Source organism: Vitis vinifera, chromosome 9 (assembly GCF_030704535.1).
Source record: "Vitis vinifera cultivar Pinot Noir 40024 chromosome 9, ASM3070453v1".
Taxonomy (NCBI): Eukaryota; Viridiplantae; Streptophyta; class Magnoliopsida; order Vitales; family Vitaceae; genus Vitis; species Vitis vinifera.
The window spans coordinates 20,965,726-20,981,182 of NC_081813.1; the positions used below are offsets into that span (position 1 = coordinate 20,965,726).

The 15,457-nt window shown below is 34.1% G+C and overlaps 1 protein-coding gene across 1 annotated transcript; it reads left to right on the plus strand.

Moving 5' to 3' along the window:
• Positions 1-1,542: 1,542 nt before the first annotated feature.
• LOC100241555 (exocyst complex component EXO70I) lies at positions 1,543-3,794 on the plus strand. The gene has a single exon (XM_002274006.4). It carries the CDS (start codon positions 1,712-1,714, stop codon positions 3,716-3,718), a length of 2,007 nt encoding a protein of 668 aa, XP_002274042.1. The 5' UTR covers positions 1,543-1,711; the 3' UTR covers positions 3,719-3,794.
• Positions 3,795-15,457: the final 11,663 nt, after the last annotated feature.

Below are 15,457 nucleotides of genomic sequence, written 5' to 3' on the forward strand. Positions count from 1 at the left end.
TTAAAAAAATTTTATTGTTTATTTTTCATTTCAATAAAAGGAAAAAAGAAGGAATTGAATGCCCCTACCCATGAAATATTGCAATAAAATTAAATTTTACACTACAGTTCTCCTTGAGCATATCATAAAATATGGTTTGAAGTAGTCTAAGTCATCTTATAAATTTTCAAATTCCAATTAGATATTTGATATAACTAATATTATTTTAAGTAATTGAACACGAACACTTTTTTAAACAAAATACTTTATTATCAATGAATACCTACATATAGAGTATTTACATAGTTTCATAAATATTTTAAAATACTATTAAAATGACTTTGCGTTTTATAAATTAACCAATTGATCAAATCAACTTATATATATATATATATATATGTATATGTATATATATACTCTATATGTTTATTTGAATTTAAAAGTCTCACAACTTCATAAATACTCATAAACTTATATCACCTTAAAGTCAAGTCAAGTCAAGTCAATTACAATTTTTCTAACCTTCTCCATCACGGGAAGGTTATAAGATAGTAACTGATTGAAAAAATCTACATGCCTTTTTTGACTGGAGAGTCATTTTTTATCTTATTCAAAAAATCTTGTTTTTATTGTTGAAACTTTCAAATCCTTTATGTCCAGTGGCCCCACAATTCCCTATCAATTGGTATTTTATATTACCAATCATTTTCCAAATGAGTTTAATTTCATTCATATCCTCTCAAGTTTGGTGTAAGTATGCTTAGCCATCAATGATTTCAAATTTCATTAATTAGCACTCTCATAGATGTAATTTGTGTATAAAATTTAATTTTCAAAAGAATTGTAGGTAAAAATATTTTAGGATTAACAATTCTTTAAAAAATAAATTTTACTTATTAAAAAATAATTTATATAGATAGAATACATCTACGAGATTTCTAAATAATGAAATTTAAAACTAATGATAGTTTAGTATATTTAAACTAAACCTTAGCGGGTGCGACTAAAATGAACTCTTTTAAAAATATTTTAGGTATATATGTTTAACAAAATTTTTATTTTTTAATTTTTATTTAATGTTTGCATTTTGTAATAGACATTAAATAAGAACTGCTTTTCCCATATGTTAAAAAATAAAATTTGAGCACCTCTAAAAATGAAATAATGCAGTAAAATTAAAGTTGCATTGTAGGACTTTTACCAAGTGTTTTATTCTTAAGGGAGGTCAATTAAAATAAGCATGCATCTAAAATGGTAATTTAGAAGTCATGCTGAAATAGTAATTCTCCTTCACCTTAGAATTGGTATGGTTGGTGTTTAGTTTTTAAATGTCAATGGCAGATGACTCCAAAGGTCAGAAAACTCATGACCACGCCAAGGCCCAGTCATGGGGCTAGAGTTTCATTATAACTGGGGCTCAAGCCAAATTGGGTTTGGGCTGGAATTTTATCACACTATTTTTTATTGGGTGGTGGAATGTAGTCCCTAGATTATGGATTCCTGGCCACTGTGGTGGTTGAGGTTGAGTGAGATTCTTGGTAATTTTGAGAGTCGTGTTTGGTTTGAATCTGGTACTCTTCTTTCTACTTGTTTTGGTGAGTTTGGTGGAGAAAGAAACTGAAGATTATGGTTTCTTTACACATTCAACAAACCAACTTACAATATTTAGCTCACTTCATTTTCAATATGTTCCAAAGCTAAAACTCCATTGAGTGTTCAAAGCTTTCAGGCAATGGCTGAGGTAGACAGCTTTCAGAATCTGCTAGCTGCAAGGATGTTACTGAAAACTAGCCTAGAGAAATCAAGAAGTGTAGCTTCTGCCCTGGAGAAAACTGGCCCCAGGTTGGAGGAGATTAAGCAAAGTCTGCCATCATTGGAAGCTGCTCTTCGGGCACAGAAATGCAGTCTTGCTGCACTTGGGGGCCATATCAGCCGCGCAGTTGGCCCTGCTGCTGCAGTTCTGAAGGTGTTTGATGCCATCCATGGCCTAGAAAAGTCACTTTCATCTGACCCGAGTTCGGACCTCTATGGCTACCTCGTAGTCGTTAAAAGGCTCGAGGAGGCCTTGAGGTTTCTGGCTGAGAATTGTGGATTGGCAATAAGATGGTTGGAGGATGTGGTCGAGTTCTTGAAAGAAAATGCAGTCACCGATGATCACCGGTACCTCTCCAATGTGACTAAATCTTTGAAGATCCTCAGGGAGTTGCAGGCAAATGAGGAATGCGCCCGTCTCGATGGAGGGCTTCTCAGTGCTGCATACGACAAGCTGGAAACCGAATACAGACGGCTTTTGAGAGAAAATGGTGTTCCTCTCCCCATCATTTCCTCAGCATCCTCCATTGTTGCTCCATCATCTTTACCAGTTTTTGTTATTCAGAAGTTGCAGGTCATTATTGAGAGGTTAAGTGCTAATAATAGACTTGAAAACTGTCTTTCTACTTACATAGACATTCGTAGTTCAAATGCCAGAGCATGTTTAGAAGCTCTTGGTTTGGACTACCTCGAGATATCTATCTTTGAGTTCGATAATTTGCAGTACATGGAGAGTTCCCTAGATATGTGGAGCAAGCATTTAGAATATTCTGTGAAGAATCTGCTGGAGCTCGAGTATCAGCTGTGCAACGACGTATTCGAGAAGGTTGGATTGGATGTTTCAATGGATTGCTTTGCAAAGATTGCTATCCAGTCCGGATTTCTGGCTTTCATCCAATTTGGGAACACTGTCACAGAGAGTAAGAAAGATGCAGTCAAGCTCTTTAAACTATTGAAAATCTTCCATACTTTGAATGAACTGAGATTGGATTTCAACCGCCTATTTGGGGGAAAATCTTGCAATGAAATTCAAATCCCAACGAGGCATCTCATCAAGAGGGTGATTGATGGTGCTTGTGAGATATTTTGGGAGCTTTTGCCGCAGGTGGAGGTTCATAGGGGGACTTCTCCTCCTTCCAATGGCAGTGTTCCGAGTCTGGTGAGCTTCGTCATTGACTACTGTAACCAGCTGCTCGAGGATGATTACAGGCTAACCATGATACAGGTTCTGGAGATTCACCAGAACTGGAAACACCAAAAATTTCAAGAGGAACTCTTGAGGAAGGAGGTCTGCAACATTGTGGAGGCTATTCGGCTGAACCTGGATGCCTGGTCCAAGTCCTATGAGGACACTCCACTGTCCTACATTTTCTTGATGAACAATCACTGTCACTTGTACAAGGCCCTCAAGGGGACAAGCCTTGGGGACCTCATAGGTGACTTTCAGTTGAGAGAACACAAAAAGTATAGGGACTATTACGCATCGATCTACTTGAGGGATAGTTGGGGAATGCTTCCAGGCCTTTTAGGCCATGAAGATGAGACCTTATTCTCAGATGGAAGGGCCATGGCCTGCAGTCTGGTGAAGAAGAAGCTGAAGACATTCAATGAGGCCTTGGATGGAACCTATAAGAAGCAATCGAACTGGGTCCTGGCCAACAAAAACCTCAGGAAGAGGATATGCCAGCTTGTGGTTGATGCCATTGTGCCTGTATATAGGAGCTACATTCAGAAATATGGGCATTTTATTGAACAAGACGGCATTAAGAATGTGAAAATTTACACTGAAGAGGGTTTGGTGAATATGCTGAGCTCAATGTTTCAGCCAAAGATGGGGAAGTGTTATAGCACTAATACCAGGCACTCCATTGATAAAAAGAGTGAGATTGTCACCAGTCAGTTTCCCTCTACTACTGTTGTAGCATGATTATGTATCCTGTTTTTGCCTCTCATCAACCATGAGGGACTCCTGACTTCTTGTAATCTTGATCTAATTTGCTTAAGAGAATTGTGTGGAAAAGTTATGAATTAATGAGGAGATTGTTGGGATTTTATTTCTCCTACATCTTTGGTAATAAACTGAAGACGTGATTGGAATGTGGTCCACATCATTCCATCAATTTAGGAACGAGGATTCATGCTCCAAACCACGTTCGCATCACTACCCCATGTTCTGTGCAAGTTCCAGGTAGACTCAGTGATGGAGAGAGTCTTTTAAAACGAGGCAGAACACTAACAGGAGGGTACCCTAAGCCTGCAATCTCTTTTCAGTTTTCAAAACACCATCTAAGTGGAGATTATGAAGGTTTAGAAGCACCTGAAACCCGAAATTAGCAAAACCCATTTTAACTTGTAGAATGGCAATGGCGGGAGGTATGTTTTCCGATCAGTTTATAATTCTGTTTATGATCTAATTGCTATTTAATGTTTTTTTATCGCATGTTTAGATATAGAGATTACAGTTGGTATCAAAGCCTTGTATGCCTTTGCCTTGTTCATTTTACAATCTGCATTTTTCAATCAAGTGAGTTTTGGTATTTTGGAGGTTTTGGTTTTAGAAGTTTTTGATGAAAAATATTGTTAGAAATCATTAGGAGATGATATTTCTAACATTTCGGTGTTTTAAATCATCAATTTGGCGTTTGGAATGCCTGGAAACCGTCGGGTTTCATTTTGGGTTGCAGATGGGTCAAACAGACTCGACTGAAGGTAGGGGACGACTACAGGGGCTTATCGTTTTGACTGTCAATAAGATTTAAATAGGTAAACGAGTAATCAGAAAAGGGGCAGTAGCCCAGTTGGTTATAGCCTTGTTCTCATTCATTCATTGCACAGGTTTGAGTCCTCCTGGCAGCAACCTATAAACTTATTTTATTTTTAAAGGGGTTGACTGTCAATAACATTTAAATAGGTAAACAAGTAATCAGAAAAGGGGCAGTAGCCTAGTTGGTTATAGCCTTGTTCTCATTCATTCATTGCATAGGTTCAAGTCCTCTTGGCAACAACCTATAAACTTATTTTATTTTTAAAGGGGTTGATTTAGCTGGTATTTCTTTCCTTCAAAATGCCTCTGAAATCCGTGCATCTGGATTTAGTGAATGTAATAATAATAATAATAAAAAAATCATAAAATTTAATGTTTTTTTTTTAAATATGTTAATTTATGGATATTTTATGTGATAGATTATTTATTTTTGCTAGTTGAATGCATATTTTTATTTTTAATGGTTTATTGTGCATACAACATTAAATTAAATAATTTGCACATTAAATTTATTCTTAAAGGCTTTTATGGTTTTAATTTTAGATATTAATGTGCTTATAATTTATACAATTTCAGAAATTTTGCACATTGATATTGAGTTTTGTGTAAAAATTGCTTATGGTTTCATGCAATTTATATAAGTTTTCTTGTGAATTAATTAAAATGTCAAGTGATCCATATAATTTTAATTAATTAAGGAGTAGCCACAACATCTTTAAATATGCAAAATTATATATTAATTGTTTTAGGATCACATATAGGAAAATGACATTATGGGTAATTAATTATATTTGATATAATAAAATTTTATCCCACAAGAATTTTTTATTAAATTTGTATAATTAATTAGGGTGGAATATCAAATTATATTTCTTAATTACTCACAGGAATTAGGAAATGAATCATAATTTGATAGTTTTATCATAAGGTTTTACATGGATCTAATTGAATTAGAACTTTAGCCCACAGACAAGTTTTATGTTACTAGATTCATAATTTTTGAACATGAGTTACATTGGTAAAACATGATATTTGATTATTAGTCTCAAAATTGAATTATAAGCATGTATGCTTAAATTTTTGTGCAGTCATGTAACCTGCGAATTTCTCTAATATAAAATGTGACATTCCCGAATTGAAAGGTGATAACTATAAGGTTTGGAAGGAGAGAATTCTCCTTCATTGGGGGTGCATCGACATTGATTATGCTATTAGGAAAGACAAACCAACCATTATTGACACTAGCACTACAGCAGAAAAGGCTCTTTATGAACAATGGGAGCGATCAAATTGCCTTAGTCTGATGTTCATAAAGACCAAAATCTCTGATGGTATTCGTGGTTCTGTGGATCAACATGACAATGTCAAGGCATTACTGAAGGCTATTGATGAACAATTTGTGACTTCAGATAAGGCACTTGCCAGCACCCTGATAATGAAGTTTTCATCTTTAAGGCTCACCAATGTGAGTGGTGTGCGAGAGCACATAATGCAAATGAGGGATATTGTGGCGCAATTGAAAATACTTGAGGTTGAAATGTCTGACTCCTTCCTTGTGCACTTCATTTTAAACACTCTTCCATAACAATATGGACCCTTCAAAATCTCCTACAACACACACAAAGATAAGTGGTCAATTAATGAGCTTCTGACCATGTGTGTTCAAGAGGAGGGAAGGTTGAAAATGGAATTGGGTGAGAATGCATTAATGACAATGGAAGGAAAGGATCAGATCAGGCCAAAAAGAAAGGGAAAGGTAAAATACCGCCCCAAGGTGGAATCAAGAAGGTCAATAGGTGCTTCTTCTGCAAGAAGAAGGGGCACATGAAAAAGGGTTGCACCAAATTCCAGAAATGGCTTGAGAAGAAAGGTAAACCAATCTCATTTGTTTGTTATGAATCTAATATGGTTGATGTTATTTATAACACATGGTGGATTGATTCTGGTTCTACAATCCATGTTTCGAATACCTTGCAGGGTATGCGAAACCTAAGGAAGCCAATGCCAAGTGAGCAATGCATTTATTTAGGAAACAAGATGCGTTCACATGTGGAGGCTGTTGGAACATGCAGTTTATTTTTAAGTAGTGGTTTTATTTTAAATTTAGAAAAGACATTTTATGTTCCAAGTTTCTCTAGGAATTTGATTTCAGTTTCAAGAATTGTACCTTTGGGTTATTCCTTTAGTTTTTATGAGACATCTTTCGGTTTGTTTTATAAATCTAATCTTGTTGGAAATGGTACATTGTCTAATGGTCTTTTCTCTATCAATTTGAAAAATGATACCACTAATAATACTATGCATGTTCACATTGGTACAAAACGATGTGTTATGAATGAAGATTCCTCTATGTTGTGGCATCGGAGATTGGGACATATCTCCATACAGAGAATTAAGAGATTAGTAAATGATGGAGTACTTAGTACTTTAGATTTTATTGATTTTCACACTTGTGTGGACTGCATTAAGGGAAAGCAGACCAACAAGTCTAAGAAGGGTGCCAAGAGGAGCACAGACATATTAGAGATCATACATTCAGATATTTGTTGTCTAGACATGGACGCGTATGGTCCGAAATACTTCATCTCCTTCATAGATGATTACTCACGATACATGTATATCTACTTGCTTCATAACAAGAATGAAACATTGGGTTCCTTTAAAGTTTTTAAGGTTGAAGTAGAAAAACAATGCGGAAAGCAAATAAAGATTGTGAGAACGGATAGAGGTGGAGAATATTATGGTAGATACACCGAGGATGGACAAACACCTGGTCCCTTTGCGAAGTTTCTTCAAGAGCATGGGATAGTTGCTCAATACACCATGCCTGGTTTCCCAGACCAGAATGGTGTGGCTGAAAGAAGAAACTGAACATTAATGGACATGGTTAGGAGTATGCGTAGCAACTCCAAGCTTCTTGAATCCTTGTGGTCTGAAGCTCTTAAAACGGTAGTGTATATATTGAACCGAGTTCCAACAAAGGCTGTCCCCAAGACGCCATTTGAATTATGGAAAGGTTGGAAACCGAGTTTGCGACATATACGCATTTGGGGATGCCCGTCTGAAGTAAGAATTTACAACCCACAATAGAAGAAACTAGACCCAAGGACCATTAGTGCGTATTTCATTGGATATGCTGAAAGGTCTAAAGGGTATAGATTTTAATGTCCATCTCACAACACTAGAATTGTGGAGTCAAGAAATGCTAAGTTTCTTGAGAATGACTTGATTAGTGGGAGCGATCGATTTCAGGACATTGTTTCTGAAAAAGATCATATAGATGCTCAACCATCCACTTCAAGTGATAGATTGATTGTCATTCAGAATGCCCCTCAAGTTCAAATGGGTGATAGACAACCAATCATTGAAGCTCCACAAATTGCTAATGACAATCCAGTAGATCAAGTTGTTCAAGATTCGCCAGAAATTGTTGAACAACTCGTTGAGCAACGTGATCCTCAGGAAAATGTTGATTCAATATTAAGAAGATCTACAAGAGTGAGAAAACCAGTAATACCTAGTGATTATGTTGTGTATCTGCAAGAATTGGACTATGACATTGGAGCCGAAAATGATCCTGAAACATTTTTACAAGCCATAAGTTGCAAAGAGTCTAATTTATGGTATGATGCTATGAAAGATGAGATGAATTCTATGGCATCTAATGGAGTTTAGAATCTTGTTGAGTTGCCTGATGGTGCAAAAGCCATTGGATGTAAATGGGTCTTCAAGACAAAGAAAGATTCATTGTGCAACATTGAAAGATATAAAGCGAGACTCGTTGATAAAGGATTCACTCAAAATGAAGGAATTGACTACAAGGAGACTTTTTCTCCTGTATCTAAGAAAGATTCTATTCGTGTCATTATGACATTAGTTGCACATTTTGACTTAGAGTTGCAACAAATGGATGTGAAAACGACATTTCTCAATGGAAATCTAGAGGAAGAGGTTTGCATGAAACAACCAGAAGGATTTTCCTTTAGTGGTGGTGAGCATTTGGTATGCAAGCTTAAGAAATCCATATATGGATTGAAACAAGCATCCCGTCAGTGGTATTTGAAGTTTCATGATGTTATCTTTTCATTTGGTTTCGTGGAAAACATTATGGATCAATGTATATATCAGAAAGTCAGTGGGAGTAAGATATGTTTCCTTGTTCTGTATGTGGATGACATTTTACTTGCAACCAATAATAAGGGTTTGCTACATGAGGTGAAATAGTTTCTATCTAAAAACTTTGATATGAAGGATGTGGGTGATGCGACTTATGTCATTGGAATTAATATACAGAGAGATAGATTTCGAGGCCTTTTAGGTTTGTCTCAAGAGACTTATATCAACAAGGTTTTAGAAAGATTTCGGATGAAAGATTGTTCACCAAGTATAGCTCCCATTGTGAAGGGCGATAGGTTCAATTTAGACCAGTGCCCGAAGAATGATCTTGAGCGGGAACAAATGAAGAACATTCCTTATGCTTCTGCTGTTGGAAGCTTGATGTATGTTCAAGTCTGCACAAGACCTGACATTGCATTTATTGTTGGGATGTTAGGGAGATATCAGAGTAATCCAGGTATGGACCACTGGAAAGCTGCAAAGAAGGTGATGAGATACGTTCAAGGGACCAAAGACTACATGCTTATGTATAGACGGACTACCAATTTGGAAGTGATTGGCTACTCTGATTTGGACTACGCTGGCTGCATTGATTCGCGAAAATCAACTTCGGGATATGTCTTTATGCTAGCCGGTGGAGCTGTTTCTTGGAGAAGTGCAAAGCAAACTTTGATTACAACTTCCACTATGGAGGCTGAGTTCGTGTCTTGTTTTGAGGCTTCCTCGCATGGTGTATGGTTAAAGAGTTTCATTTCTGGGCTTAGAGTTGTGGATTTAATTTCTAGGCCATTGAAGATATATTGTGACAATTCAGCTGCAGTTTTTATAGCTAAGAACAATAAAAGTAGCAGTCGAAACAAGCACATCGACATCAAGTATTTAGCCCTAAGAGAACGTGTGTGGACCCGCATTTTTCACGTGCATCCCCACTCGATCGGCGAGACTCGCTTTTTATTTGTGAAAAATTGATTTTTGTAAAAAGTTGGAGTCGCCACTTATTTTATTTTATTTTTGAAAGGGAAAATAAAACAAGAAATAAAACCCTAAAAATGACTCCATGATTTTTGGAAAAGCGTGTCTTTGGAAAAACCTGAGTCTAAGTCCGGGGATCAGGTTACCTATTGGGAAGGTATCTCTAAGAGGTAGCACCCCTCTAAGCCCTAAAAAGGTCTCTACTAATTAAGTTGAGGGAGATGTGGCAATTAATTGATTAATTGGGGATACCTAGATAGACTAAGGTGATTTCAAAAAATAACATGCCAAATAGGATCAAATTACAATAAAGGAGAGTTAGGATGCGTACCCGAACCGCTTCTCAAGCGCTATCATAACACATCAATGGTTAATTTAGACAATATATGATCCAACATGTATTTTATTAGAAATAATAAAACAATGAAACATGTATATCAAAACACTCAAGCATTATTAGACATAGGCATTATTTCACAATGACAAGCATATTCACATAATTCAGAAAGTAGGTGATAGAGGACATACCTGGATAACATAGATAATTTGTAGCGTGCTTCCTCAAGTTGTAAGGAGTTAGATAACAAATAATAAAATATAGAAATCCTAGCATGCTCATTATCTAATTAGCATAGCAAAAGTGATCAAAGTATACAGAATCGTCAATTATCACATACATCTTGTATATAATTCCTAAAAAAAATAGATAGACATGATTCCAACAAGTGTCAAATATGGCAACAAAAATAAAATTTGAAAAGATTTTCTTATGTAGGGGTTTCACCAATTCCCCAAATTAATATACACGAATTTAGCCTAGAATTATCCCATTTATTTGGGACCACAAGCTTTGATTCGTGTTTTTGTTCAAAACCAAAATTTTTATTGAAAACCGAGAAGGATGCAAACCGAACAAGATATGGTTGCATATTATTTTTAAATAAATAAATAAGGAGATTTTGATCCTGAGGACTCTAATGAGTTTTTGAAATAGATTTTTAAAATGATTTTTTGAGAAAAGTATTTTATTTTAAAATAAAAGGAATTAATTTGGGAAAAAAATAAAATATAAGAAATAAAATACCAAACAAAACAAAAATGAAACCTCAAAGTAGAATTTTTTTAGTAATTAACAAAAATGATAATGGTGATGGTAGAGGCCAATCTTCATGATTTTCCAATGGCCTCAGAAAGAAAATCAAATTAAATGAAGGATCACTAACAGGCAAGACATTCTAAATTAGACAAACTAACAAAGTATCAATTCATGAACTAACCGCTAGGATTTTGAAAGCATATAAGCTAAGATAAGGGTGATCAAGAACTAACATTAATGATTTTGAAATAAAAACTAAAAAGGGATCAATTCGGGTAAGGAACTAAAATTATAGAAGTACCTAAACTAATTATGATGACTTTGACTAAATTAAATTAAAAACATGAACTTTCAAACATAGAATTAATTTTACTAATGAACCAAAGCAAACTAAAAATATGTACTTTCAAGCATAGAATTAATTTTATTGATGAACCAAAAATTATAAAAGTGTCTAAACTAAATAGATGAATTAAATTAAATCAAAGTACACTAAAAACATGAACTTTTAAATAAAAAATCAATTTTATCAATAAATAAATAAAACTATAAAAACACATAAACTAATTAAAAGGAACCAAATTAAATCAAAGAATACTAAAAATATGAACTTCCAAACATGAAATCAATTTTATTAATAAACTAATACTATAAAAACACCTAAAATAATGAATATAAATTATTAAATCAAAGCAAACTAAAAAAAAACTGAAACTTTCAAACACGGGATCAATTTTATTAATGAACTCAACTATAAAAAAATATCTAAACTAACTATAATGAATCAAATTAAATTAAAGTAACCTAAAAACGCAAACTTTCAAACATAAAAATCAATTTTATCAATGAACTAAAACTATAAATGTATTTGAACTAAATAGATGAATTAAACTAAATCAAAAGTAAACTAAAGACATGAACTTTTAATATAGAATCAATTTTATTAATGAACTAAAATTATAAAAGTATCTAAACTAATTAAAATGAATCACATTAAATCAAAGAATACTAAAAATATGAACTTCCAAACATGGGATCAATTTTCTTAATAAACTAAAACCATAAAAACACCTAAAATAATGAATACAAATTATTAAATCAAAGCAAACTAAAAAAAAAAAAAAAAAAACTTTCAAACATGAGATCAATTTCATTAATGAACTAAACTATAACAAATATCTAAACTAAATATAATGAATCAAATATTAAATTAAAGCAACCTAAAAACGCAAACTTTCAAACATAGAATCAATTTTATCAATGAACTAAAACTATAAATGTATTTGAACTAAATAGATGAATTAAACTAAATCAAAAGTAAACTAAAGACATGAACTTTTAATATAGAATCGATTTTATTAATGAACTAAAATTATAAAAGTATCTAAACTAATTAAAATGAATCACATTAAATCAAAGAATACTAAAAATATGAACTTCCAAACATGGGATCAATTTTATTAATAAACTAAAACCATAAAATCACCTAAAATAATGAATACAAATTATTAAATCAAAGCAAACTAAAAAAAAACTGAAACTTTCAAACATGGGAACAATTCTATTAAATGAACTAAACTATAAAAAATATCTAAACTAACTATAATGAATCAAATTAAATTAAAGCAACCTAAAAACGCAAACTTTCAAACATAAAATCAATTTTATCAATGAATTAGAACTATAAATGTATTTGAACTAAATAGATGAATCAAACTAAATCAGAGTAAACTAAAAAAAATGAACTTTCTAACATGAAATCAATTTTATCAACAAATAAATGAATGAATAACAAGTAATTAAAAGAATAGCTAATACATGAATAACTGAATGAATAAAATTCAAACGTTTTCAATCTGAAGCAATCAATCAAAATTAAATAGGGATCAAATCAAAATAATCGAAATCGGAAAAACAATATGCAATCTTTCTAAAGGTTTAACCAGACAATTGAATTAAAATTATGAATAGAATAAATTAATAAACCAAATCGAAACCTAAATTGTACCTAAAAAGATTAATTAATTAAACTAAGAAATCAAAATCAATAACAAAACTAAACTAAGGAGTAAATTAAGACAAGACTAATTAAATTAAACTCACAAACACGTTTTGACTATCATATGGATTAAAACAAAATTAGCATGGACTTATGAATTACGAACAAAAATAATCAAAACTATTTCAAAAACTCACATCTATTATAAGAAAAAATCTGCCTTTGATGCGTTAAGGTGGCTCCCCTCTTGTGTGGATCTCTCTGCTCCTCCCGAAAAAAAAAAATCTCTTCCTCTTTCTCCTTCTAAAAACCTAGAAATCCCTCCTTTGCTCCAGAAAAATAATATCTCTCCGTGTGGATCTCTAAAAAAAATCCTCCCCCTCCATATGGCAGCCTCCTCCTTTATACATATATGAGTTGCCTTCTTTTTATTTGGAAAGTTCGTCTTCCCCAATTGTGCATGGCTTTTCCTAGTATGGAAAATGTGATTGCCAATATACCGAATGCATGATTCTGTCCTCCAAAAAAAATATCTCATGCAACCACAATATTTTCTTATTAAAAATTCAGCTTCCCATAAATTCTCCAACGCATAACGACTGGGGAATACATAGCTAGTTGATTCCTAAGAAGATTTCTTCCTTTGTGCTGTTATGAATCCCGTTGACTTGTAGTGAATATGACAATGCTCCAGCAGGGCAGCCCTTTTCCCAAAGATGAAATCTATACTTCCTTTAATATTGTAATCTTTCAAATATTATTTTCCATAATGCAAATACAAGGTATTCTACCACCAAAGAAACCTCGGGAGAAGAGTTCTCAAAAGTGATATTCTCGGCAATAAAATCCTTCTCTTCAACAACAGCAGTCCCAATCACCCGAGCCGCTTGGTGATGATCAATTTTTGTGGCGGTATTGTTCCAAGTGGGTGCAGTGTCCTCAGGGCGCAACCATCACTTGGCTGACTGTTCTCCGTGGCTGCAAAGAATCCAGGTGGCACGCCATGATCAACATTATGTGGCTCCAAAACTTCCAGTGGGTGTTTGGACCCTTCCTTGCGTTCTTCAATGGGTTCCCTTTCAGAAGGCATAGGTTGCCGCTGTTGTGGCTGCAGTGTGGCTGCTGCTGCTGTGGCTGTGGCTGCTACTGTTCAGGATATGATGAAGTTTTATACAGAGGCGTCAATTCTGAGAGATGGGCAGAAGAAGCATGGGGCTGTGATGACCATCTTTTGCCATCCTGAAGGCTTTCAGTCTCAAACATATGTTGATCAAACCAGTAATGTAGATCCTCTTGTACTCCCCAAGATGGTGCTCCTCATGCAAAACAAAATAAGATAAGATTAAAAAATCAAAGGAAAAGAGAAGCAACTAATGAAAGTCATGAAATTGGTAATAAAGTGAAATACGATTAAAAGAAAATGAAAGAGAAAATGAGATATCAGATTGTACAATTCCCTCATTCAATAAGGGGGTAGTATGCATATTTAATATCTAAACAATTCTAACAATTCTCTATTAAGTAGGTAAATAAATGAAAGAAAGAAAAATAAAGAAGAAAAACAAGACGTAATAGAAATTAATAAATGAATAAATAAATGGATGAATAAATAAACAAATAAATAAATGAATAAACAAAGAAAATATAATCATCAAATGCATGCAATAATGATCAAGAGATTATATAAAAATGTTGAGCCCCAATGAAGTGTTTAAGCGGGTCTAAGGTGAATCTAGGCAAGTTTAAGGTGTCTAAACGGGCCCAAAATGTCTAAATTAGCCAAGGGTGATGCCTAAGTGGACCTAAAAGTGCACCTAAGAGCTATCCTAAGAAGGAATGAAAAGCTTAAGTCTAAATCAAAACTGCCAAGGCTCACAATAAGGGGTTAGGCAATCCCTCAACCAGAGTCTCCGAGGTGGCTCAAGAAAGGTAAGTAGCGTGAGTAGATATGGGCCAACAAGGAGCTAACTGTAAAGTATCGAACAAGTATGTAATAAGACATGTGCTAGGAGGACAAAATTGAGGGTCTACAACGTGTTAAAGAGAAAACAATGGTTATTGAACACGTTAACACTGAATTGATGATTGCTGATCCTTTGACTAAAGGCATGCCACCGTTGAAATTTAAGGATCATGTAGATAGATTGGGACTTGGTTCCTTTGTGTGATTTTCATTGTAAGAACGAATGTTATTTTCAATGAAACTCTATTTGTGATGTTTTCTCATATTTGATTTTCTTTGTGTACACTTTTATTCATTTATTGAGAAATATCATTAATGTTTGGACCTAGAATAAACATAAGGTTTATTCATTAAGCCATATGGGCTAGTGTTTAAGAAACATGATGCATTGTGATACATGGAAGATAATACTCGATATTAGAGGACCTATCGCCATGATTCATGTGTTTTGTTTCTTGCTATGATGTATGATGGAATTTATGGACCAAGTGGGAGAATGTTGAGATTTTATTTCTCCTACATCTTCGGTAATAAATCGAAGACGTGATTGGAATGTGGTCCACATCATTCCATCAATTTAGGAACGAGGATTCATGCTCCAAACCATGTTCACATCACTACCCCATGTTTTGTGCACATTCTAGGTAGACTCAATGATGGAGAGTCTTTTAAAACGAGGCAGAACACTAACGGGAGGGTACCCTAAGCCTGCAATCTCTTTTCAGTTTTCAAAACACCATCTAAGTGGAGATTGTG

Bases quoted from the DNA above. Each gene is read 5' to 3' on its own strand.
- LOC100241555 (XM_002274006.4), top strand. From the start codon at position 1,712: ATGGCTGAGGTAGACAGCTTTCAGAATCTGCTAGCTGCAAGGATGTTA.